This window comes from Rattus rattus, chromosome 15 (assembly GCF_011064425.1).
Source record: "Rattus rattus isolate New Zealand chromosome 15, Rrattus_CSIRO_v1, whole genome shotgun sequence".
Classification (NCBI taxonomy): domain Eukaryota; kingdom Metazoa; phylum Chordata; class Mammalia; order Rodentia; family Muridae; genus Rattus; species Rattus rattus.
In genome coordinates this window covers 1,422,723-1,447,046 of record NC_046168.1, presented here as the reverse complement: position 1 = coordinate 1,447,046, position 24,324 = coordinate 1,422,723, and the positions used below count along the sequence as shown (strand labels likewise).

The following is a 24,324-nucleotide window of genomic DNA, read 5'->3' as shown; positions in this document are numbered from 1 at the left end:
AAGAGGTCCTAGCTCTGCTTGGAGGGAACTATTAAGAAGAAAAAGGATTATAACCTCCTGCTTCATTTTACGGGGCTGCCAAACAACCCTAGTGTTTAGCGGTCTTTCCGACCGCCTGACTGATTAATTTTACACGGAATGCCTGTGAGCAGCAGTCAGGCAGTAATTAGTTTTAATCACTGCAGATGTGGTCTGCATTTCAATCTGAATCCTTTCTATGAAAAGCCCTTTACCATATCTCCTTTTTCAGTTACCTTCCAGTTATTGCTATGGTTGCTTTGGCTTGTGGGATTCTCACTGCGAAGGTACATGCTTAGGTAGATATGCTGTCTTTCCTGCTATTATCTTAGGCCTGACACACTGGCAAGTATTTCTTAAGTCTGTTCAGGCCAATTCATACCCCCACCATATTCAATCGATGCAAGACTTACCCCGTTGTCACCAAGGATATCAAGCTGCTTTATGAGATCAGGGATGTTGACATCCTACAAAATCAAGGAGATGCATTCAGAGCAGGGACAGAGATGGCAGAGAGAAGAACACCAAGAGCAGGTACACTGGGCAGCTCAGTGGAAGCAGAAAGCGCCATGCAGAAGGTATAGGGACCAATTGGAAATAACAGGGGCAACCCCAGGTCTACCTCATGCCTTTTATGGGGACTGCATGGCAGTCTATTTTTTGGGGAACAGAGCCATGTCATCTCAACCTTAATATTTAAAATGTGTTCTACTGAGGGCTAAACAAAGAGCCACATTTGATCTAGTAAACTACATGTTCTGAAGCCTAAGATCCTCCCCCAAAGGGCAAAATTCTTCTATTATTATAGCCATCAAAAGCAGCCATGACTGGAGGACTTCAGAAGTCTCTTCTCACTCAAAAACTCCACAGCACCCAGGAAGCTTCCATAAAAGGACATGTTCTATCAGGCCAACTTGAATTATGTTTCTTGAAGCACATAGTTTATTTGTATTTCTCCCCAGGTAATTAATACCATTTATTTTAATGTATGCTTTGATCCTACACCATTCTTTATGTTCCTATGATCTAAATGACCCATCTCTGTTCTTTGCTATTACCTTTTATAAATTTGTTAAACATTCATTTTATGTCCTACTGATTTTCCAGTAGATGTATGGCTATTTTCGTCCTGCAATCTGGAGATTGACATGCAGAACATCTGTGAACTGCCTTTCCTTTCCCAGTCCCCTGCTTTCTGTTGTCTGCACACACAAAGGATCCAATGTGATGTCTGCCTACCTTGACACCTTCTTTCATGCAGTAGATCTGCAGTGCACTCACACCATCTGAGAAGGGGTGAATTTGTAGGTTGAATGGAGGGGATCGCCTCTCTCTCTCCTTGAAACATATAAGAAGAAAAAGAAGCAGCATCTGATTAAACACTAAGCCAGTTGTCTCTTTATTCTATTTCAGCCATTTATCAATGTGTCATTTGGAAAAAGGAAAACTCTCAAGATGTACATGACTAAATTGAATGGGAGAGAATTAAGCAGTCAACTAAAATATGGGAGAAAATTTATAGACTGTGTCATCCATCCTTGAAGATTTTTGTTAGGGGGAAATGTGGAAAGTAGAGAGTGCAATTTAAACAGTATGAATATTTATACCCTTCAGATATCACAGGGTGAGCTTACTATGAAGGTTTATGGTGCCAAATAGACTCTGCATGTTTGATCCTCTCATTCTTTATAGAGAAGATATACAGGCTGCAGGGCAGTCACTCCTTTCCACTGGAGCTCACTGATGGCTAACTTTACCATCTGGAATAATCTCAAGAAGAATATCAGTGGCAAAACCATATAAAATTCGAACAGTAATTTGTCATCACTCAGACCTTCAGTCAGATTTGGTAGACTACAATGAAGATGTGGTATAATATGTTTTGTTTAAAAACAACAAGTCCCCTAAAACAAGCACCTCAAGTTTGGCCCACATGATGTAGATATTTCCTACACCATTGTCCATCACCCCATTGTTGGGAAAGCACAGTCCCTGTGAGGACAGTCCCAAGCTTCTTCAAAACTTATCATTACCAGACAGATACATGGCAATGTTTCTAAGGTATTTAGTCTTGATTGTCACAGTCACATTATCTTGGTCTACCTCTGGCATCTAAATGAGAGTGTGACTCTGAAATGCTTAATTCATGCTCTGCAAAAGTCATGACCATGCCATCACTAGCACAGCTGTTCCTTACTTCTAGTTCTAGGTTGCGAAACTCCAGCAGCTCATTCTGGTCTCTGGCATCCTGAAGTTCCTGCTGTAGCCGGTGATTCTCTGCTTCCTGCTTCTCTATCTGATAAAGTAAACCCTGGAGTTAGGTGAGAACAGCAAGGAATGCCTAGGCAGAGCAACCATAGATAGCTTTCATCCACCAGTGAGCAAATTTTCTGTAGATCAGGGTAATAATCCTAAAGGAGATATGGTTAAGGCAGCTTTCTTTGGCTTTCCTTGTAGCCATTTTCTAGTTGATTTGGGGAGGCACAGAGACAAATGTCAAGAAAAACCTTTCTCTGGCATGAAGGCTAGAGCTCCTCTAGACAGTGAATTTGAGACATATGTCCCATGTGGATCAGGTACAGTGTGCTCAGAATGGATTTTAGGGTGTTGATGAGAGAGGTGGATACTCATCTCTAAATTACCGGTTGGTACAGGAATAATTTTACTGTTAATTCAAACCTTACAGTTATATCTGGCTACCACCTAATCAATCCATGCCCATCACACAATATTTTGTATGGCGATAATATCTGATGGGAATTTTTATAGTCATTCTGAAATTGCTTCAAAGAGCTCTTACCTATAAGACTGAGAATTGGTGGAAAGAGTGACCTGAGACTCCATAAAACAGAATTCCAAAACTTAGAAAAACCGTTTACTACCTGATTATTCAGCATTCAATGTTACCAGTGTCTCTATGCCAGCCATGTGAACAAGTAGACATGATGCACACGCATGTGTGCGCGCGCGCGCACACACACACACACACACACACACACACACACACACACACACACAGAGGCATGTATGAGCAAGCAGTCCTAATCCATCCTGTGATTCCAGGAGCTTTCTCTGTTCTTATCTATATGGAAAACACTCTTCTATTTTCTTTACTGCAGAGGAAATCATTATCTTCCCTGAATGCTAAGCTCTAAGCTCTAGACGAGCCTTGGCTAGCCCAAACACTCAGAAATGTCATCTCTTGCTTCATTGTTCTGTAGAACTGTTGCTTCTTATTTACTACTGATTGGTTGGTTTTCTAACACAGGATTTCCCTATGTGGATCAGGCTGGCTTCAAATTCCTGGCCACTAGGGTTCCTTCTGCCTTAGTTTTCTAAGCAACTAGGACTTTAGGTACACTATGGTCCTGTATGCATTTCTCAAGGGCATCCTGTACAACCTGATGAAGCATGAGGCATGAGATTAAGTCAGGTGTGGATCCACGTGCCTCCCCTCAGGAAGGGTTCGTGACTGAGACTCATATAGATCTTAAGGGATCTGATAATTTTTGTGTACTTTGTCATTAACTATAGAAGGATCATTATGCACAGTGACAGTTTAAAACTTAACTGTAAATATGCAAAAACAATGGCTTTCATGGTAGAACAAATCTCATTTTCCAAAACATATAACTTTAAAATATGTAGGATGTGTGTGTGTGTGTGTGTGTGTGTGTGTGTGTGTGTGTGTGTGTGTGTGTGTGTGTGTGTGTCTGTGTCTGTGTCTGTGTGGTTGGTACAACTACAAGGATGTGGGTACCCAAGGAGTTCATAAGAGGGTGATAGCCCTTGGAACTGGAGTTATGAGTGCTGTTAGCCATCTGCTGTAGGTGCTGTAATTGAACTCAGGTCCTCTGGAAAAACAGCAAGTGCTCTTAAATGCTGAGCAGTTTCTCCGGCCCTCTCGTCATAAACATCTGTAGTCAAATGAACGTTTTTAATTGGCTCAGATTACAAAGGTGATTATCATTCTTAGAAGCTTGGATCAATATATTGGATCTGTATAGGATATTAGGGGAGATCAATGGATCTGGTGGCTACTGATAGAATTAGAACAGTCATTCACAAATTTCAATTCATTAATGAGACTGACATCTTTTCTTCTCTCCCTTCTTTCTATTTATCATTTTCATTTCTTTTGTAATAGAGACTGAATTTAGAGCTTTAGGTGTGGTAGGCAAGTGCTCTACCACTGAATCTTTGTTTTCATGTTTCTTCTGAAACAGTCTCACTAAGTTACCTAATCCAACCTTGAACTCACTGTGTAGCATTAGTAGGCCTTTCAGTTCTGATCTTGCTGCCCCAGATTCTTGAGTAGCTAGACACTTGGGCTAACAGACCCTCCTAACCACATTTGTATAGAAGCCTTAAGGTTTGGATTTGGGGCATCTGACACCTCCATACATCAATCATGACTCATCTGGAGAAAGACAGGCTGCACTAGCCTTTCCAGACTACGTGAGGACATCTTCATCCTTCCTTCTCTGACCAGGGCAGAGTGGTCAATTTTTGCTGGTTATCAACTATAGAAAAGATTGATGGAAATAAGGCTAAAATAATTTCTACATTATTTTTAATTAAACTACAGAATAATTTTCTACATTCGAAAGCTTTAAAGTCTGTTCATGTCAAGTATAAGATTTGTTTTTAATCTCTTATTAGACTACAGAGAGAATGTACCAAAGGAAAAGTTACCCTTAACCTTGAGATGTTCTATGGTGTTAAATTGCCTCAGATCAAAAGGCTGAGGTTAATTATATCTACTGGGTAGAAACATATCTTAGTGTGCTGACCAGTTTTCTGGACATAATGATTTTTGTTTGAGATGCTTCTAAGAAAAATCGGTCCTTTCCTTTAAGGTATAAAAAAAAAAAAAAAAAAAAAAAAAGTAGCCAACATAGCAACTATGTCTAAAAGTGAGAATATAATCTGTGTAAGTTGGATCACAGATATATTCTGCCACTTTTTTACACAAACAGCATGTGCAGTGAGGATTTGGGGGTGGGAGTAGGGCAGGGAAATAAGTACACAGGAGATGCTCATGGGCATGTGTTGGCACACACATATGTAGACACACAGCATATATACAGTACATATGTATGGATAACAGATTGGTGGGGCACAGGAATCACGTCCTCACGAGTCTGCAGCCATGCATGAGGGCCACTTAACTGATGGTGATGGTGGGATGCGGTTGAGCACGCAGCAGAGGACAGAGCAGCCGTGGGAGAGCCTCCCCTTCCCTGGCCCCTGTGCCACTCCTGAGAGCACCCCCTGCTGCTCCTGGATCATCATTTTCTCCTCTGCCCCACTAGGGTGGTGCGCCCAACATACCTTTTCTAAAAGCTCCTGGTTTCTCTTAATGAAAAGTTGTTTATCTTCTACCCAGTGTGAATCCTGTTTGACAAAGAATATCGCGCAGTCAGCATTTCAGAGTGCCACGAAAGGAGTAGTCTGTGTCCTCTAACCAGTCGGCCGGAGCCAGGATCTTTCCACCCAGTTTGCCTGCAGAGGGTAACTGGCTCTAGTAAATGATGCCCACCCAGTTCCAGCAGCTTTTTCAAAGACTCTGGGGCAAACATTGCCAGGAAAAGTATAGTCCTCTATCCACTTTTGCTTCCTACCCTCTACCTTTTCCAGTCTGAATAATCCAGGACCAGCCTTCTGGGGACTCAGAAGTGACCACACAGGCAAAAAGTGAAACAGGTCAGAATGCACACGGGCTCAATACATATGAATGGAAAACATTAAAATGTAGAACCATATATGTAGCACAGAGGCAAAGAATGCAGCTAGGGGAGGGCAGCACACTGCCTTAGCGGTTCGTGACAGCTCTAGGCCTAGTTGACTGAGCTCCTCTTCCACTGGTCTCTCTCTTGCCCAACTTCATTCACCGCTGTGGCTGGGTTTGCGCTCTGGGAGTATAACACCAGGGACAGGAATAGTTTACATTCTGACACAGTCTGAGAAAGGTCACTGTGTGAGCCAAGCCATGTCCTGGGTGTGACCCATGCATGGGGTGAGCCAGAGGAGAGTTGGAGTGAACCAGCTGCCACTTTGGAAAAGCTAGCACCGAGCACCTACCTGCCCTTTCTGAGCCAGCGTTGCCTCCAAATCTTCGATTTTGGCCCTGTACCTCAGCACCTCTGCCTGGAGTTGCTCTTGTGCCTGGTGAGATCAAAATTCCAGAGTTCAGTGAGTCAAATGGCCATTCAGTGTGTTGTCCTTTACTAGTGTTTGACAAGTTTGTTTGTGTAAGAGAGGGGTTTTCAAGAATAAACGTATTCTGCTAAGTTGCCTTCATGATCTAATAAGATCTAGAGTCTTCAATAAACTTCCCTGGGATCCCATTTGTCATCATGCTAATATTCACATTCTTTAGTTGACCATTAAAAGACTCACATCACACTCCAGACTAATCACCTAGACTTCACCTCTGACCTGAAGTGGCATCCCTGTTCCCTACATCCTTGCTGGAAACTCACTGCTGCTCCGTAATGTAAATGAACTTGTTATCTGAGGGAAAATCAGTCTTCATTTCTTCTTCAAGTTCTATTCATTCTCTCAGAGCCAACTTTGTGTTCTGGTATCTACACTTACATTGAAACCTTTTTATTTTATTGACCATTCCTAAGATAGTATGAAAGGTTAGCAAAAGCCATCAATGAAAATCTGACATATTATTTGGTATTCAGGCAAATGTATGAGCATAGGAGAACATTTTCTTCTGATGGTGCATGGCCTGTCCCAAATCAAAGTATAGTTTGTGTGTGTCCGTGTGTGTGTGTGTGTGTGTGTGTGTGTGTGTGTGTGTGTGTGTATAAGTGTATGCAGGCATGCTACCACTTAAAAACAAAGACTTGTAATACCTATCTACCTTCTAAACTACTAAGAGTAGTTGCTGTGGCACCTCTTAGCACAGTGTAATTCCTTAAGAAGAAAAGTGGAGCCACACCAGTGCAGACACATGCTCTTTCTGAGCTCTGGCCAAAGGTTACAAGGCAGGTTCTTTTGGTGGTTCTAACTCTGCAGTTCAAGGGCTGGGTTCAACTCCCAACATGAGAATCCAGGGGGAATAATTAAACTTCATTATATGTGTTTAACTTGTATGCTGTCATTTCTTCTTCTGTAACTAGGAGAAAAATCATAGCCATAGAACATTTTAGCACTCTCAGTGCCAAACGTGGAATACAGCAAGGAGTGACTGACTGATTGAATGCATAAACAAATATATTTCCTTCCTTCCTTTCTTCTTTCCTTCCTTCTCTCCTTCTCTCCTTTCTTTTTTCCTTCCTTCTCTCCTTCCTTCCTTCCTTCTTTCCTTCTACTCATCCATCCTCTGTCCTTTCTTTAAGAAAGGCTTATGAGTGACAGTTATGACATTCTACAAAGAACATGGATGTGTAACATAGGGAAAGTTCACTAATCTCTCTGACTCTTCAATCCTTTTATAAAACATCTGCTTTAGGGAGCTGACACAATGATTCATTGAAATATTGTCTGTGAAATGCTTAATTAGTTGTATATGCAATGCTTTGCACTTGTTAATTCAGAGTAGAAAGTGGCTAATCATTACTTTGGAAAAATAAAATAATTACTTTTTTTTAAAGCAAGGAACTTAAAAAAAAATGGATCATCAAAATCCAATATGGGTTAACTTGGAAAATGCAAGTTTTCAAACAGTAAAAATAAGAACAACATATTCAACTATCTTTAACAGGAAAAAAAAGCATTGATCTGTGCTGGTTCTTATATGTTTAGACCTGATGTTTGTTAAATTAAACAAAAACAAAACAAAACAAAAAACCAATTCAAAAGCCACAGAGGACAAAGTGGCACAAAGAAAGTTATGCCACTGACATTTTAATGGCCACAGTGCTTTTGTGATGTGAACTGTGCATGTTAATTCCAGACCTCTTGAGGTCCACACTCACCTTGGCTTCTCTTTCAGCATCTATGATGCCTCCAGTCTGTTCCTGCAAGAGGGCATATGCTCTTTGGAGGGCTTGGTATTCTTTTGTTAATTGTCGAAATCGTAGCTCAGATTCTTCAGCAGCTAGACTCTTGGGGTTTGAAATACAAAGATTCAGAAATTATGTTATGTCTGTATCCTATGGGCAAAAAGTGACATTTGCCCATATTTGTAATGAAGTCATGATCTATTTGATTCTGTTGGTCAATCTGAATTATTAGTAAGTCTGTAAATTCATAATATGTTATATATGTATATATATATATATATGTAGGATATTATTTTAATGAAAGAAACACTTTTTTATTTTTACACTAGTGATTCTTTTCCATTTGGCCTTGAATAATACCCAATTTTAGATCCAAATAAGAAGACACATTCAAAGTTTGGATGTGAATTTGAGGATACTGAAAGCTTTATTCTTGTTTCTTTCCATGCATCGAGATAAATAAATAAATCATTAGTTTATTATTGTAAATTATAAAGCTCCCTTTTAGCTTTAGAACTTGGATTTGGGGCATAGTTTAATCATCACCAGAGAATTTGGTCAAAAATGTGGCATGAAGGGCAGAGGAGGAAGTTCAGTCGGTAAAATGCTTGCCTAGCATATATAATGCCCATTTTCCAGCATCATTCACACACACACACACACACACACACACACACACACACATATTATATAGATATATAGATATAGGAGTAGAGGTCATATCAGAACTTGGGAGGTAGAGGCAGGAGGATCAGAAATTATGGTCACCTTGCCAGGGTCCACTAATACTACATGGAACCCTGCCTATAAAAACCAGTAAGTGTGGACTGAGAAGATTCATACCACTAATGCTGACTTGGTAGTTGTGTTCAGTGTAACTGAACCCACAGGAGCATTCTGATGAAAGTGGACCACAGAACATGGACTCTACTTAACTGTACTCAGACTGAATCTAGCAACCTCCTAGGTTTGCTCTCCCTTTCATGCTCTGCCCAGATGAAAATTTTTGGAAAATCACTTTTGTGTTGAAATGTGTAATCTAATTATAGAGCCAAACTGAAGGTTTGAGAAGTCCCCAGAGAGATTGTATGACATAGATGATGTTCACTTTCAAGATTATTAAAGTGGAGTATGATCTCAAGGTTGGCTAGTGTTAGAGGATCATTTTGTGATTTTTTTCCTTCCCCTTAAAGGGAAGATTTGGTGACAGTATCATGCAGAACCAGGGAAAAGGAAAAACTTACTTCATCCAAGTCATCATCCGGGGTAGCAGGTGTCCGGTCTGTTCTAAAGGAGGTCATGGATGATGTTTCTGAATCCATCGAGTCCTCATCATAGCCAATGAAAGGATCTAAAACAGGCCTCTAAGTGGAGAGAAAGTTTACACTTATTAATATTACTAAAATTTATGAAAGATGCTGTATTCAGAATCCATTCACTAAGGCAGATGTAGATGATCAATGAGGTCATGGGACCTTTAAGGGTTCTTTGGTGAAATACAAACTGTAGGCAGGAACGTAATGCCAATTCAACCCTTCCCCATGTTGCTTCACTTCTGACTTATTCAAGGGAAATGCATGGATATTTGGCTGTCTTGCTAAAGCCACCATAAAGTGTTCACCTTATATTGTATGCCATGATGACTTGACACTCTTATTCTTTTCAGTATTTAAAATCTGCCAAAGGGCATCCATGTGAAGGAGGTCATAGTGTCTTAAATCTGTTCATCGAATCTCACATCCAAACCAAGTAAAAAAACAAACAGTAAAAAATCAAAACAATGAGACTTTTGCATATTAGAGCCTATAAACATAATGATGGACCAAGAATGTCAATATCAATATTTCCCAAAGACAGATATCAGAAGCTAATATGATCCCATGTTAGATATTGATCATGTATATGGCTTAATTGTTCTCAGCGTGTAACACACCCATTTGTCAGAAAAACCTTTTAACATTAAGCCCAGTGGCTTCTGATTAGAGGAAGTCATAGCCTTTCAGGTTAGGACACAACAACACAGCCATTTCTAGACAGAGAAATGACCAGAGACTTTCTTCAAACAAATAGTGCTCATGGCATACTGCAGTTCAAGGGTATCTGATTTATCACATCTGTGCAGACAGGTTTCTTGGCAAGCCTCCCTTTCCTGGCTCTTTGTAGCATTCTGATAACAGTTTCCTTGTTACCTTGATTGGTTTCGAGCTTCTCCTGTGCTTTCTCCTACGGATGAGTTTTTCTCGATCCTAGAAAACAGATAAGGTCTTTTCAGAGTTGTCGAATATCCCCCAAAAGTTCTGTTGTCACTTTCTTCTGGACACAGAGGCCAGAGACAGCATTGGATCCAAGAGAGCCTCTGGTGGCAGGCGCAGGGACTGAGCTCAAGGGCTGAGCCACCTCTGCTGCCCTCGTTTGTTTTGTTGTTTAGAGAGAGGTGTTCTCCCTTGAAGGATTATTTATTTTTATCAGAAGAGTAATTTTATTTAAAAAATTTGGTAACTTTTCAATAGGATGTGCCAAGATTTTCAGAGTATGTATATTATAGTTTTCCTGACATCTAATTAGGAGCTACACTTTGTTTCTTCATTTTATACTTGAAAACAAATAACATTGAATATAGGGTCCCCGAGTAGTTGTTATGCTTCCCAATTCTCAAAATTAATTTGTACTTGTGGTGAGAAAATATTACTCCTCACTGAAATTCAACTTTCTCTCTCTCTCTCTCTCTCTCTCTCTCTCTCTCTCTCTCTCTCTCTCTTTTTACATCTTGTCATCTTTTAGCACAGGCAGGTGTCTCTTGACTGTCTTTGGAACCTTGTTTCTCAGCTGCTGCTTGTAAGGATGAGACAGGAGGCAGAGCGTCTACTTGCTGGGAGTCACCTAGTTTTGTTTCTGTTTTCTTTTGGCAGAAATGGCTGTGGTTTTCTGAGAAACTTGGCAAATACCTACCAACAGAATGAACTTCGTGACTCAGACGCTGTGTGCACAGGTACACTGAGAAAACTTGGGACTTAATCATTATGTGCTCCTCGTATTTATTGCAAATTTCAACTATATGGGACTCTCCAATCCACGGGAAATTTACAGCTTAATTCAAGGCTGTTCCAAGTTAGGTATCTTCCTAGACCATAGAGTACATGAGATTAAGGAGTTATCAAGGTGGGAGCAAGTGACCCAAGCTGGAAATGACTCAGAACATTGGTATTTAGACTTTATCTTTTGCCTTTATATATAAAATATTTTGATCTTGCATCTTCAATATAATGGAAACTTTTTAAATGTACACATTGTATACTTAAATTACTTTCTTAATCTTAATTATAGCATACATGAACAATGGACATGTTTTAAAGGACGAGTAGTTATTAATTGAAAACAGAAGTGCAATTTCTTGCTCCCAGTGGCTGCGGGTCATCTATCTTGTCTACCTACTCTGGGGACTGTAGTCTAAGAGCCTGCCTGCTCCTATGAGCAGTTCACATCTACAGACTTAAGCTTATTCTTGAAAGAAGAGGCAACAAAGATGCTACTCTCAGAATAAAGACAGTAAGGGGAAGAAGACAGCCTGAAGGTTCAGGAGGTCTCTCTCCCCCACATTGCTAAAGGGAACCTCATCCACATTCAAATAGTATAGCAGGAATCACGTGGTCAGTAGGTACTGAAGTGTCTATCAATCACAAAGTATAGATGGGAATCTCTGCTTCATTACTCCCAAAGCTGTGAACAGATTGTATCTATGTGCAGTGCACTAATTAGGTGTCAGAAACATGGCATATATGGTCCTGGTTTTGTAGGAAAAAAAATAAATTGAATTGCTGAGCTTCAGAAACCTGATCCTAATAGACAATTACAAGATACACCTACCCTGTATATTTCCATAAATGTGCATCTGAAAATTCTTTTAGTACAACTTAGACTTTCAAACTATTTGGCAGATGTTTAGCATTGGAATATCAATCACCTTAATGTAAAACGTTTTGGGATAGAGTTTCTTGTGCATAATTACATACTGATCATATGAATACGGGCATTTGAAATTAATCCGAAATTATGAAACGCTTCTTTATGTGTTGGTTGTTGGCCACCCATCCTTGAGAATAGCTAGCAGCTTACAGATGGGTCACCTACCCTGGTGAGCTCATCAATGATGTTCTGCTGCTCAATGACCTGCAGTTTTAGAAACTCCGTCTCTTGTTCTTCATTAGCTTGATCAAGGTCATTCAGAGACTTCAGTTTCTTCAATGGTGGGTGAGACGTTATTTTTTCTCTCTAAATTGGAGAAGAAGGAATTACAAGTAGAAACTAAAAAAAAATCCCAAATTTTAGTCATGATATATTTGTAGAAATTGGGGTCCAGTTAATTTGAATATTTTCCCAGTAGATGACACACTTTTACCTACATGAACTAAAACTGTCAGGTACATTTTTATCTGCTATCATACAGTGAAGTCCTTGGCAATGTCTGGAGATTGCTAAAGCTATATTGGAAGGCTTTTCAGGAATGTACTATCTTATCAGTCATTCACACACAATACAAACTTTGATATTGATTTCCCAGCTGTTAAACAAATTAGAAGGCAGGCAAGACCTTGCTCCATATTTCTGTGGCTCATGAGCCACACCTAGGCTTTGCTTCTTAGTTTCCAAGTATCTGAAGAGTAAGTGTATTCCTGGAAGAGCTCCATTAGTTCTGCGAGGTTAGAAACCCTATACAGTTTGGAGTCAGGACCTTCTCTTGCTTTCTTCTTTAACGTCTCCTTGCTTACTCAAGAGAAAAAAACATATATATATCCTCCTTAGGAAAATAAACACTAGGTCAGAAGTGACACAGAAAAGGAAGCAGCAGGTTTTGCAAAGTCTGCGCTACTCACCATCTCTGAATTTTCCTTGGTTACGGCTTTTAATTTCTCTTCCATGCGTTGTAGAGATACCATCAGTTCATCGTTTCTCTTGGCTAGGCACTTGTTCCTTTCCAGGAGAGGTTTGCATTGTTTTTCAGTTTCCCGCACACGTTTTAACTGGGTGTAAATAAATTAAAATTAGTTTCTCTTATCTTGAGGGAAATAGGGCATGAAGGGGTCATTCTTTTCTAGCTTTTTTTCATGGATGCTATTTTGGCCTGCATGCTTACCTCCGTTCTTCTGAATGGGATTGTGCTATGTAGAGCTAGTAGACTCTGAATTTACTATGAAAACCTAATTAGAGTGGAACAAAGAGGATTCCTCTTGTTTCTGCCTTCCTAGTGCTGTGATTAGAGGTCATGAGCCAGAATGCTTGGCCCTCATCAAGTCCTCACATGCTGTTTTATGTTACCTTACCAGAGGTGCCACATATGCTGATGGTTGAAGTGGCCAGAAGCAAAGTTCTGCTGCTCCCTTTTACTTTCTGCCCATGCATGACCAAACTGACTGCCTGGTCCAGGAAAGACCTCTTATTGGCTCAGAAATATACAGAAGCCCATTTAAACTACATGGTCACCAGAACCTGTTGGAGCCTTCTCCTCGCCAACTGCATTAACTCCATTAAAAAGTCTTGCTGAACTCTCACTCTCAGTAAGTAAGACAGTTTATGTTTTTCTGTTGTTGATGTCATGGAGACTGTTTTACATTTCATAGGATGTTTAGCAGTATCCATGTCCTCTGCCTGCTAATAACACTAATACCCTGCCAGCTGAGATGACTACATGTTGCTCAAAGTGCCTTCAGTTTAGAAGCACTAGGCTAAATGTATGAATGTTGCCTTGTAATCGTTTCATTTTCAAAACTATTCTGTTTGGTTGATGTACTATAGGGCAATCTATACAGATAACTTGAATTTCCATGTTGAATCTCTAATGATTAGCTTATTCTTTTCTTACAACAAGGAAAAAGAGTATCAGAGGATCTCAAAAATAGTGAATTCTTTTATGGAAATCTATGATTTGGGGAGATACTGAGGAAGGAGAAAGTTACCTATGCTCAAACAAAAAATCAATCAATCAATCAATCAATCAATCAATCAAAGTCCACCTGTGGCTCTTGGCATTTCCCAGTTCCACCCTAATCTGAATTTGAAAACTCCAGTTATATAATGAAGGTAAAACACTTGCTTTATTTTTTCATAAATAATCTGGGGCAACTCATAATTTTTGATCTTTAGCATTTGAATTTTGAGTACACATAAAGACAGATTATTCTGTGGGCTTATTATTCTACCCTTTGCGTCTTAAGGAGATTAATCCTCCATGTTTTGAATATTCAAGTCTACCCAGTGCATACTATTCATAGAAAATTCAAATGAGCATGAGAAGAGAGAACTGTCCAATTTTAGCACAGCATACAATCATGACAGTTCTGAAGCATTCAACAAAATGCTTCTTCAGAAAGACAGGCCTTGGTATGTAACACAGATGGAAACTATACATATATGATCAACCATGAATATATGATGATGCATATAATAAACAGAGATTCATGTGAACACTACAACCTCCTACTATAGTTTACCTTATAGCAGGCAGACCTGAGGTCAAGGAGAGAATATATTTCATAATATGAAAGAGTTGATATGCCAAAACCATTAGCAAATATTAATTTATACCCATCAAGTAACATAATTCAAATAAGCATAAAGAAAAATGGGCAGAGCTAAGAAGAGATGTAAAAAAAATTGCTGAGAGAATAAGTAGTTGAAATATTAGAGGTAGATAGAAAATTTAAAGCAAGAAAGTGAATTTGAATGAAGCTCTAACTAAAGATAGTGGGGCACATCTTTCTTTCCTGAAGATAGGGCATATTTTGAAAAGCCCCTGTCCTGGTTAGTTTTACGTCAACATGACTCAAGCTAGGGTCACCTGAGAGAGGGAACTTCAGTTGAGAAAATGTGTCCTGGATATTGGCCTTAGGCAAGCCTGTGGGACTTCTTTCTTTCTTTTTCTTTTTTTCTTGGATATTTTAAGCATTTACATTTCAAATGTTATTCCCTTTCCCAGTTTCCCCTTCTCCCATTCCTCCTCCCCCTGCTTCTATGAGGATGCTACCCCTCTCACCCACCCACCTCCACCTCAACACCATGGCATTCCCCTACACTGGGGCAAAGAGCCTTCACAGGACCAAGGGCCTCTCCTCCCATTGATGCCTGACAAGGTCCATCCTCTGCTACATAAGTGGCTGGAGCTAAAGGTCCCTACATGTACATTCTTTGGATGGTGGTTTAGCCCCTGGGAGCTCTGGGAAGTCTGGTTGGTTGACATTGTTGTTCTTCCTATGGGGGTGCAAACCCCTTCAGCTGTGAGGCATCTTCTTGATTAATGATTTATGTGAAAGGATACAGTCTGTTGTGGGTGCTACTACCTCCTAGTGAACGGTCCTGCAATGTATAATAAAGCAAACTGAGCAAACTAGGTCAGAGGCCAGTTGGCACCATTTTTCTGTGGTCCCTGCTTCAATTCCTGCCCTGACGTCTCTTCATGATGGACTGTGATCAGAACATGTAAGCCAAATAAATCCCTTTCGTCCTCAAATTTCTTTCAATCATGTTGTTTTACCATAGCAGTAGAAAGCAAATGAAAACGGTGAGCCTATGTTATGGTTATAAAGAAAATCTTAATAAGCACAAAGGGATGAAATGTTGCTAATAAGAAAGTCAAGCACAGTGCTGGAGAGATGGTTCAGTGGTTAAGAGCACTGACTGCTCTTCGAGAGGTCCTGAGTTCAATTCCCAGCAACTCCTTGGCCACATATAACCATCTGTAATGGGGTTCAATGCCCTTTCCTGGTGTGTCTGAAGAGAGTGAAAGTGCATTCGCATACATAAAAAATAAATAAACAAATCTTATGGAAAGAAAGAAGGAAAGAAAGAAAGAAAGAAGGAAAGAAAGAAAGAAAGAAAGAAAGGAAGAAAGAAAGGAAGGAAAGCAGAGTAGAGAAGGAACAAACCGCTGAGGGCAGATGCTAAGGGAATCCAGGCCAGCCAGCTGATATTTGACAGCTCACCCAACCTCATTAGAAAAGATAAAAATTAAAACAAAAGTCAGAATAAGAATACACGTCATACCCACTGAAATGGCTGAAGTGAATAATTGTCTGTGTGTGTTGGCAAAGACACGGAGACGCTTAGGCCCTCCTCACTCACTGCACTGACTGTGAGAATGGAAAGCATCAGAGTGGTTTCAGGAACAAGCTGCCCCCATTACAAGATCAAAGTCCTTAGGCCCAGAGGAAGCAGACAATTTTCTTCCTCACAGATACAGAACAGCCCCTCTTAGCCTAAATGTGCTTAACCTCCATAAATAACCCCTTTAAAATGGCTCCATACATTGCAATTTGGAAACTGGATGCCACAAAGTCTCAAGGAAGCTAAGAGTTTCATTTGCAACTCAAAGGAAGACTCTCAAAGACCAGCACTGACTGAACCAAAGCAGCCAGCAATGCAGGCCTACTATGCAATTATGTTTTTGACAGAAGTCAGAGTGGTACTATCTTTACTTGGGGTGTTGGTTGGGAGGGAGGGGTCTTGGTCATTTTCCACTTCACTCACCTGGAGGGAGTTATGTGTGGCAGTCACTTTGCAAGGATTTATCATGCTGTGCTTTTATTACTTACCTGCTTGTTTTTCTCTCATGATAAACTACACAACACAAGGCATACTTTTCGAGAGTAACATCTAACAAGACACACAATGAAAACAGTTTGAGCATAACTTACCAACTCGTTTCGTTCATCTCCGAGCAGGGTGTTCCTGTCTTCTAACTTTCGTATAGTGGCATTCAATTCGGCTATTCTCTTTTGATTTCTTCGCAAATCCTACACATGAAAACTAAAATGAGCATCTCTGGATCTCTGGAATATTAGTAAAAGTAATAGGCAACTTTCTTCCAATTTGACCCATGAAGATGAATGATCTTTTACTAAGAGAAGACTAGATAGCTCTTGCTAATGCTCAACATTTACTCCTGAATGAAAACCATGCCTGGTTAAAACCACAAATGAGTTAGATGTGGCAGACAGACCCTGGAGCCCAGTCTTTTGGCACAGAGCAGGTGACAGAAGGTTGAATTGGGTTATCAGAGTTGTTTGTCATGTGATCTAGGTGAGGTGTGATGTTCAGGGAATATCCTCATGTCGCAAATGTCCATTGCTTCCTGTGACACAAACATCTGTCTGCTACTATAGTTAGCCACAGAGGGGACAGATTAGGAACTAGACACAGGGCTTTGTGAATTTCTGTATACTTATGGGAAAAAAAAGAGGTCACTGTGAGAAAGCGTATTCCCTCCATGTGCAAAGGCAGGGTATACAAAATAAACTAGAAAAAATATTTTACATGGTAATAATCAATTGTTATGAATCACCTTACACATAGCAGTTACAACTTACTTCTGTGCTATAGACCTACTCTGATCACATGCTTGGGATTCTGTTACTGTTTTCCATTTTTGATAGTGGCTTGTTGGTGGTGGAACACTTTCACATCCCCGGAGTCATCATAGCCTAGAGGGTTCCACAGAACCAGTCAAACTGATGGTGGTTCTACATCAGCCCAGGTCTTATAGGGGATAGCTGTAATCAGAGCCATGAGGGCTCTCTATGGACCAAATACAATGTTCTACATTCTCTAAATGGTGTCTTATAGCAGGTAGACTCGCCTTGAAGAAACCACCACGGCTTCCATCTTATATGTAAGGATACTGAGCAGGGAAGTGGTTTGTACAAGGAAACTAAGCTAATGAATTTATGAATTTGATCCAAGGGGTTTAAATCCAAAAGTCAATTTTGGGGGTGAGGTAATCATAATATATCACATGCAAGTATTAACAAAAGAACTAAAGTTTCCACTCTAGATCGGTATATAATTTGTGCCACCTACTAGGGTGTGTGTGTGTGTGTGTGTGTGTGTGTGTGTGTGTGTGTGTGCGTGTGTCCTCTGTCCTCCTGTGTACGTGCTTGAGTGTGAGAGTGTTTGTGTCCTCTAAAAACCCATTCATAAATTAGTTATTACTTTGTTCTATGTAATACTTTGGAACTCACTCTTGTTCCTAAATCATATATTTTCATCTCTCTTTTTTTTTGCAGATAAGTCATACACTCACTACATATAAGCTTCTGTCTCTCAGTGTACATCTGGAAAATAATTCCTCATGTAAAATTAGGACAATCTGGTGGAGTAAGTGGCAAGTTCATTAAACTAGAAGCTTTCATTCTATGGATATAGATGATTCAGTCTCTTTCATAGGCATGCATCCCAATCTCTGAAGATGATCATTGTCTTTGTCAACTGCTAATCCAGTTGTTCACCCCTGGGAAAATTACCAATCTTGCCAACAGGCCACTATCTCCATTTAACTCATGATTCTTATAATATATTAAAGTTTGGATAGATAATCACTAGGCGAGAAAAATTCTGTGAAAGCTTCAGACACCTGCAGCTCTTACTTGGTATGCTAATGAAGCACAGCCCACTTTGTGGTCTGTGAGTCTAGAAAAGCTTGTTCCCAAGATACATACTGGTTTTAGAGTAGGAGGCAGAATTGATTCCTTTGTACTTACAGATAGGAAAATAGCTTACATGAAAAGCAGAAATCAGGAGCTAAATAAAAGATGACTGTGCAGTTGTTAACCTCAACTGGTAGGGACTTACCGGACTGCTGCAGTGTTCAGAGCCATCCCCTGCCCTTCCTGGAATCTCTCTCTTCGGACTGCTCATGTTACACTCTGCCTCCTTGACGAGGAAGAGCTGCTCATCCAAAGCCTCTTTCTGTAGCTGGAGTTTCTGTACATAGCCTGTCTGAGTCTCCAGTTCCTTTTCCAGGGAAAAGATGATCCTGTCCTTGGCTTTGATTTCATCCATCTGAATTAAATGAGAGCCAAGACATTTAATTTGACAACGTTATAAATGAATCCCATTTTCACCATGGGAAGTCCACCTCTTTCTTGTGATGATGCAGAAAAAAAATTCCTCGGCAATCTGACAAGTGTACTGAACTCACAAATAATATGGAGTAGCATTGACTAATGAAAGGTATACCCTGTATGGGTGTTATCCTTACATAGAGTGTTCAAAATGATCTGGGTTGATTAGCAAAGGATAAATTTAAAATAGATTGTTAGCATTAATAATGATAGATCCATAATATCCTGCTATGATGATTCTCAGGACAAATAAATTATTACTGTCTCTTAATCCTAATACTGATTGATGTTATCAGCCAGTCATTTGCAACTGAAGGAAATAACAGGCTTCCCAGGAGTGGTTTACTTATTTTCTAGAAGTGTCAATTCTGATGATATCTGGAGGTATTCCTGTTGTTTGATCTTTCCTTTCCAACCCATACCTCAAGGCAACCAGCCTTAGCAATCATTCTACCATTACTACCAGAAAACCATCATTGGGACTAGAATAGGAAAGAGAAATGCGTGGTAATTTTAGTCAAAATGTTTCCTCATATACCTGTGGAAAATAATGATTGATTTCAACACTTATGTATTCTAATGCTGGGTGTGGCATCAAATATATTAATTTTGTACTTAAGACACAGGTATCATGAATCAGTGGATCAGAGTTCCAATTGACTGGAGCCAGTTTGCTGTGCCTAGATGAAGGATACCCAATACATGAAATGAATGTGACAGTTTTTGAAGAGATTATTGACACCAGGTGAAACCTTTCTGTCCTATTTCATTATATTCTATGTGAATACTTAAAGTAGAAACAAGAAAAGACATTTGGCATAAATGTCATTCTTTTCTTCCCTTTCTCATATTTAGTGACTTACCCACTTAGTGTGTCTTTGCTGTGCTCTTTAGATGAGGAGAGCAGTACAGCATCTGCTTGCAGAGTCACTCTTTCCCTGCACACCAGTGCTGGCTGCTGACTCTAGGCTACAGGACTACACTGGCAGACCACTGGCCTGAAGTTTGCACCATCCTGTAACATCACCTGGTAGCTGCTAAATAGTGTCCTGAAGAGAATATCAGCAGTACTTTTTAACTCCTTAAAGAAGTCTGAGTCCATGGTTCAGCTGAGCACACATGGGAGTTGATATATAGAGCTATTTGCAGATTAATACAGCACATAACCTGCATGTTCCTGACTACTTGTGCTGTGTTCTATGTTATGGCAGATGCTAGATCAGCTCATTAACACCCCAGGAGTCATCCTTACCACCTCTAATAATATAAATGATCCTTTACAGTATAGAGCTGATCCTTGGAGGGATTTGCAGCCCCACAGTTATACAAGTTATTTCACTTTCTATTCATGTCCTGTTCAGTAGGATCCATGACCACTCTGTATCAGATGAGACTCATAACCTGAAAGGTTCAGCATTACGTCATTGTCACCTGCCTTATGTGTGATGAAATCTTGATACTTTACCTTCTTCTTCAGAGCTCAGAGCCTGTCTGTCAGGCTCTGTGATATCCTGGCTCTATGATTATCCACATACTCCCAATGTGCTCCCTGTGGAATAGCCAGCCATGTAGAGGGGCTTTATTATACAGTGGTTATCAACACATAGTTTGGGTCTCAGGATACCACAAAATTAACCAGTGCTCCAATTCATAGATGAGAATGTAGAATTTTTTGGTAACATTTTCTACAAAGATCAGATTTTATTTCTTTCCCATCCTCTGGGTCAAAAAGTACATATGATGGGGAGGAAAGGGATAGGAAATGACAATAAGTAAGGAAGGACAGGGACACATACATTAATGAAACATATCCCCCATATTATTCTGTTTGCACCCAATTTTTGAGCCACTCTTCAGGTGGTTTAGATTTCATGTGGCTTCTTAGGAGAATCTCCTGTCTACTTCAGCAATGCTCTTGGAAAGAGATAATGGGGGGAATTATGACTAAGTTGTTGATTTCACACTGAAAGGCAAGCAAAAATATTTAGTTCAAGGGTTTCTTAGAACTCACCTACCTGACTGTTCCATAGTTCACAGTCCTGAATCCTTCTTCATCAACTATGGTCATTTCAGAAACCAAGAGCCGGGCAGAGACCATGATTTCTGCGCTGCATTTGGCCTTGATTGTCAAACAGTGCAGCAGAATGACTTGCAGGTAAATCACATAGAAAGGGTAGCAGGGGCAGAATTTCCTAGTCACACTGTACCACATTACTAAGAAAATGACACAAATGTTCTACGGGAACCACTTTTAGCTTCAAGTGGAAATCCTAGAGACATTATCCAAAGTGCAAACAGAATTTCTAGGAAATCACTGAGGATTGGCAGACAATGGGGAAAGGATTTTTTTTTTTCTGAATGATACTCTGCTTAGAGAAATGTATAGTATTAAATACACTTTAAAACAATGGTTCTCAATGTTCTAAACGCTGTGACACTTGAATACAGTTCCTTGTGTTTTGATCACCTTCAACCATAAACTTAATTTTTTGTTGCTACTTCATTACTGTAATTTTGCTACTCTCATGAACTGTAATGTAAATATTTTTAGAGGTACAGGTTTGCCAAAGGGGTTTTGACCCAAGTTGAGAATCGCTGTTATAAAGATTTAAGCTAATCATCAACTTTTACATATACATGAATGTAAATTTTTGTTCTGAGGTCATAAACAAAGTTAACTTAGGTTCCTACAGTTTTTAGGCCAGGCATTAACTTAATTTACTTATTTTTAGCATTGTGATATATATCTTTTGGCTTTGTGTGCTGAAAGAAGAAAATTATGTGTGGATTGAACTAAAGAGAATCGTAAACAGCAAGAAGCTACTTCTGAATGACGTCCAAGTGCATAAGTAAAAAGTAAATAAAATAAAATAAAATAAAATAACAGAATGCCTCATAATAAATATTCCTTGCTTTTGGGGGAGGAAGGAACCCATTTTTAAAATGACCAGGGATTTCATTGCTTCATGTTTGCACTGAAGATGTTTTCAACAGTGGCTGTTTTCAGACAAATTGTAGAAACATCCCTTTGTCCTGTAAAATACCAATGAAATTTTACAATGGGGAAGCCTACAGCAACAAGCTAAGGTTAGGAGGGCTTGTAATTAATAGCCTTTTCATGGACCACCCAAGAACACAGGTTGCTACATGAATACCTGTGTGCCCTGTGAATGCAATTACCAGGAAATATACTATAAAAATGAAAACTCTAAAATGTCTTACATTTTACAGTTCCAATTTCTACCAAACTACCTACCAATGCACCTTGCATTTCAGACAGCACAGCTAGCCAAAGCATGGGCGTTTTGTTTATGGTAACTGACAAGAGAACACTCAGCAGAGCTCTGGCAGAGACCCCTGTCTGCCCTGCTCTCATTAGTACTAACCAGCCTTCGTATATCCCGTTCCGATTCCCACTTGATCTTCGAGATGGCTTCCTGGTGGGACTGATGCTCACTCCTAAGGTCCCCAGCCTTGATTTTATCCGCTTGGATCATATTGCTCAGAGCCTCATCCACCTGCTTCTTGGCGGTTTTTAAGTCTGTAATTTCCTGCAGGAGCTTCAGGCGCTCTGCATCAAACTGTTTCCTGGCCTCCTCCCGGGCCTCAATGGTGAGTGCTGTCCTTACTTTGTCACTGCTGCCATCGCGGAGAGCACACAGAGCGGACTTGAGTCTCTGGATCTCTCCATCCCGCACCTTCACTGTCCTTGACATTTCCTGCTCATGTTGCTTGATGAGATTCTCCCTCACGGCCTGCAGCTCCTTCATCTTCTCCTCATGGAGCTTGGCTTTAAGCTCTGTCACCAGGACTGTGTGTTTGCGCTGCTCCAGCTCACGAATCCTCTTTGCTTCTTGAGTCTTCTCTCTTTCAAGCTTTGATACCTAGAGGCACAGAGGTGAAAGGATGAAAAAGCATGAGCCTCAAAGAAAACGCGTGCTCTGAGGCAGGATCTTGCAGCTTAGGCTCCTATGATCTCTTAATACCTTATTTATTAAAAAGGGGAGTGGGGAGTACAAGCTACATAGTGTGCTGAAAGGAAAAGAAAACACCGGCCTTAAAGCAGACTATGGTGCGGAATAGGAGGAAACATCTAAGATGTTTATCTTAGTGTGCTCAGACAAATATTTGATATTCTGAGGTCCTCTTAATCAGTATGTGGTCCACAGACTGGCAGCTCCAGAGACACCTGGAAGCTTGTTAGGATTTCAGAATCCTGATTCCCACCAAACCTATAAATCAAAATGTGCTTTTAACAACTCCCCAGGCAGCCGGTATACCCAATAAACCTGTGAAGCTTTGCTGGGTTGATTCTCCCACTAATAGAGAAGAGTCTACAGTTACCAACTGCACAATTCTGGCTTCAGCCAAGCCCATAAATGTGGGCATCTATGCATGGTTCCACCTTTGATATATCATTAAGGTGCCTACAATACTATTTTATAATGCTCCTCTTTCTCACTTGGGAGGGAGGAGTACAGGTGTCACAGACTGCGGATAATGGAGAAGGTAAAACAAAAATGAAGATAGTTGTAATAGCCATGAGTTTATTTTTCTTCATATGACAGCACACTGGCTAGCCAAACAGATAACATCCCTAAAATAGTCTGTTGGGTTCTCCTCTAATTATAGGAAGTTAGGCATGTTGCTTCAGCTGCCACAGGTCTCTTTTTAGTCTTCCTCTTATCACTTGACCTTGATGCCCCCCAAGCCAAACACACCAAGTAATTCAGAAGGATTTCTTCTAATCTTTCCACCTTCCAGGAATTCTCTGAAAATCATCTCCCTAGTTTTGTTACCTTTCTAATGACAATGTTCATTCTTTCCAGTCTGTGCTACTTAAATGTGACCTAGTAAATCCCTGATTTAACAGAATGCTATGAACTTGTAGCCAGACACCTCAGTAGGATGAAAAGGTCCCTCTGTGATCCTGTGCTATTTTCTTCTCTACTCAGTTCATCCTATAACCTGCCTGTGTTGTGTCTCCCTGCTTCTTTGTCTCGGTAGACAGGGAAACACACACACACACACACACACACACACACACACACACACACACACACACAGAGACAGACAGACAGACAGACTGACTGACTGACTGACTGAAAAACTGAAGACAATTTGAGAGCCCCAGGATTGTGTGACAGAGATTCTCTGCCATTTCTCTAATTGTAAAGTTTTAATATTAACATATTTTTAATATTTATTGAAAATAACCTCCTCTATGAGATATATTCTGATTGTGGTTTTCCCTTTCCCATAATTTGAGAGCTTTTCAACCTAAAAGTGTTAAAGTCCCTTTTAAAATCATCGTAGGTAGAATAGAGTATGTGGAATTTTACTTACCTCAGTAACTTACCTGTCTTCAGCTCTAACAGTATTTTCTAAGGGAAGTAGTGCTTGGTAAATATATATTTTTAAAGGCACAGGAGTGAATCTTACAGTGGTTATCCTAT

General features: G+C 40.1%; 1 protein-coding gene across 3 annotated transcripts in view; it reads right to left on the bottom strand.

Moving 5' to 3' along the window:
* Positions 1 to 24,324, bottom strand: part of Jakmip2 (janus kinase and microtubule interacting protein 2) — a 155,893-nt gene that overhangs the window by 30,637 nt on the left and 100,932 nt on the right. For 2 of the 3 annotated variants that reach the window (XM_032885568.1, XM_032885569.1), the window contains exons 3-15: positions 22,255 to 22,752; positions 18,597 to 18,806; positions 16,664 to 16,762; positions 12,851 to 12,997; positions 12,108 to 12,248; positions 10,169 to 10,225; positions 9,224 to 9,343; positions 7,953 to 8,081; positions 6,103 to 6,186; positions 5,353 to 5,415; positions 2,216 to 2,314; positions 1,258 to 1,356; positions 432 to 485 (exon numbers count right to left, since the gene is read on the bottom strand). In XM_032885568.1, coding sequence (XP_032741459.1) covers positions 432 to 485; positions 1,258 to 1,356; positions 2,216 to 2,314; positions 5,353 to 5,415; positions 6,103 to 6,186; positions 7,953 to 8,081; positions 9,224 to 9,343; positions 10,169 to 10,225; positions 12,108 to 12,248; positions 12,851 to 12,997; positions 16,664 to 16,762; positions 18,597 to 18,806; positions 22,255 to 22,752 — 1,800 coding nt within the window. The remainder of the gene's footprint in view (positions 1 to 431; positions 486 to 1,257; positions 1,357 to 2,215; positions 2,315 to 5,352; positions 5,416 to 6,102; positions 6,187 to 7,952; positions 8,082 to 9,223; positions 9,344 to 10,168; positions 10,226 to 12,107; positions 12,249 to 12,850; positions 12,998 to 16,663; positions 16,763 to 18,596; positions 18,807 to 22,254; positions 22,753 to 24,324) is intronic. The other variant, XM_032885570.1, reaches the window with a different exon arrangement.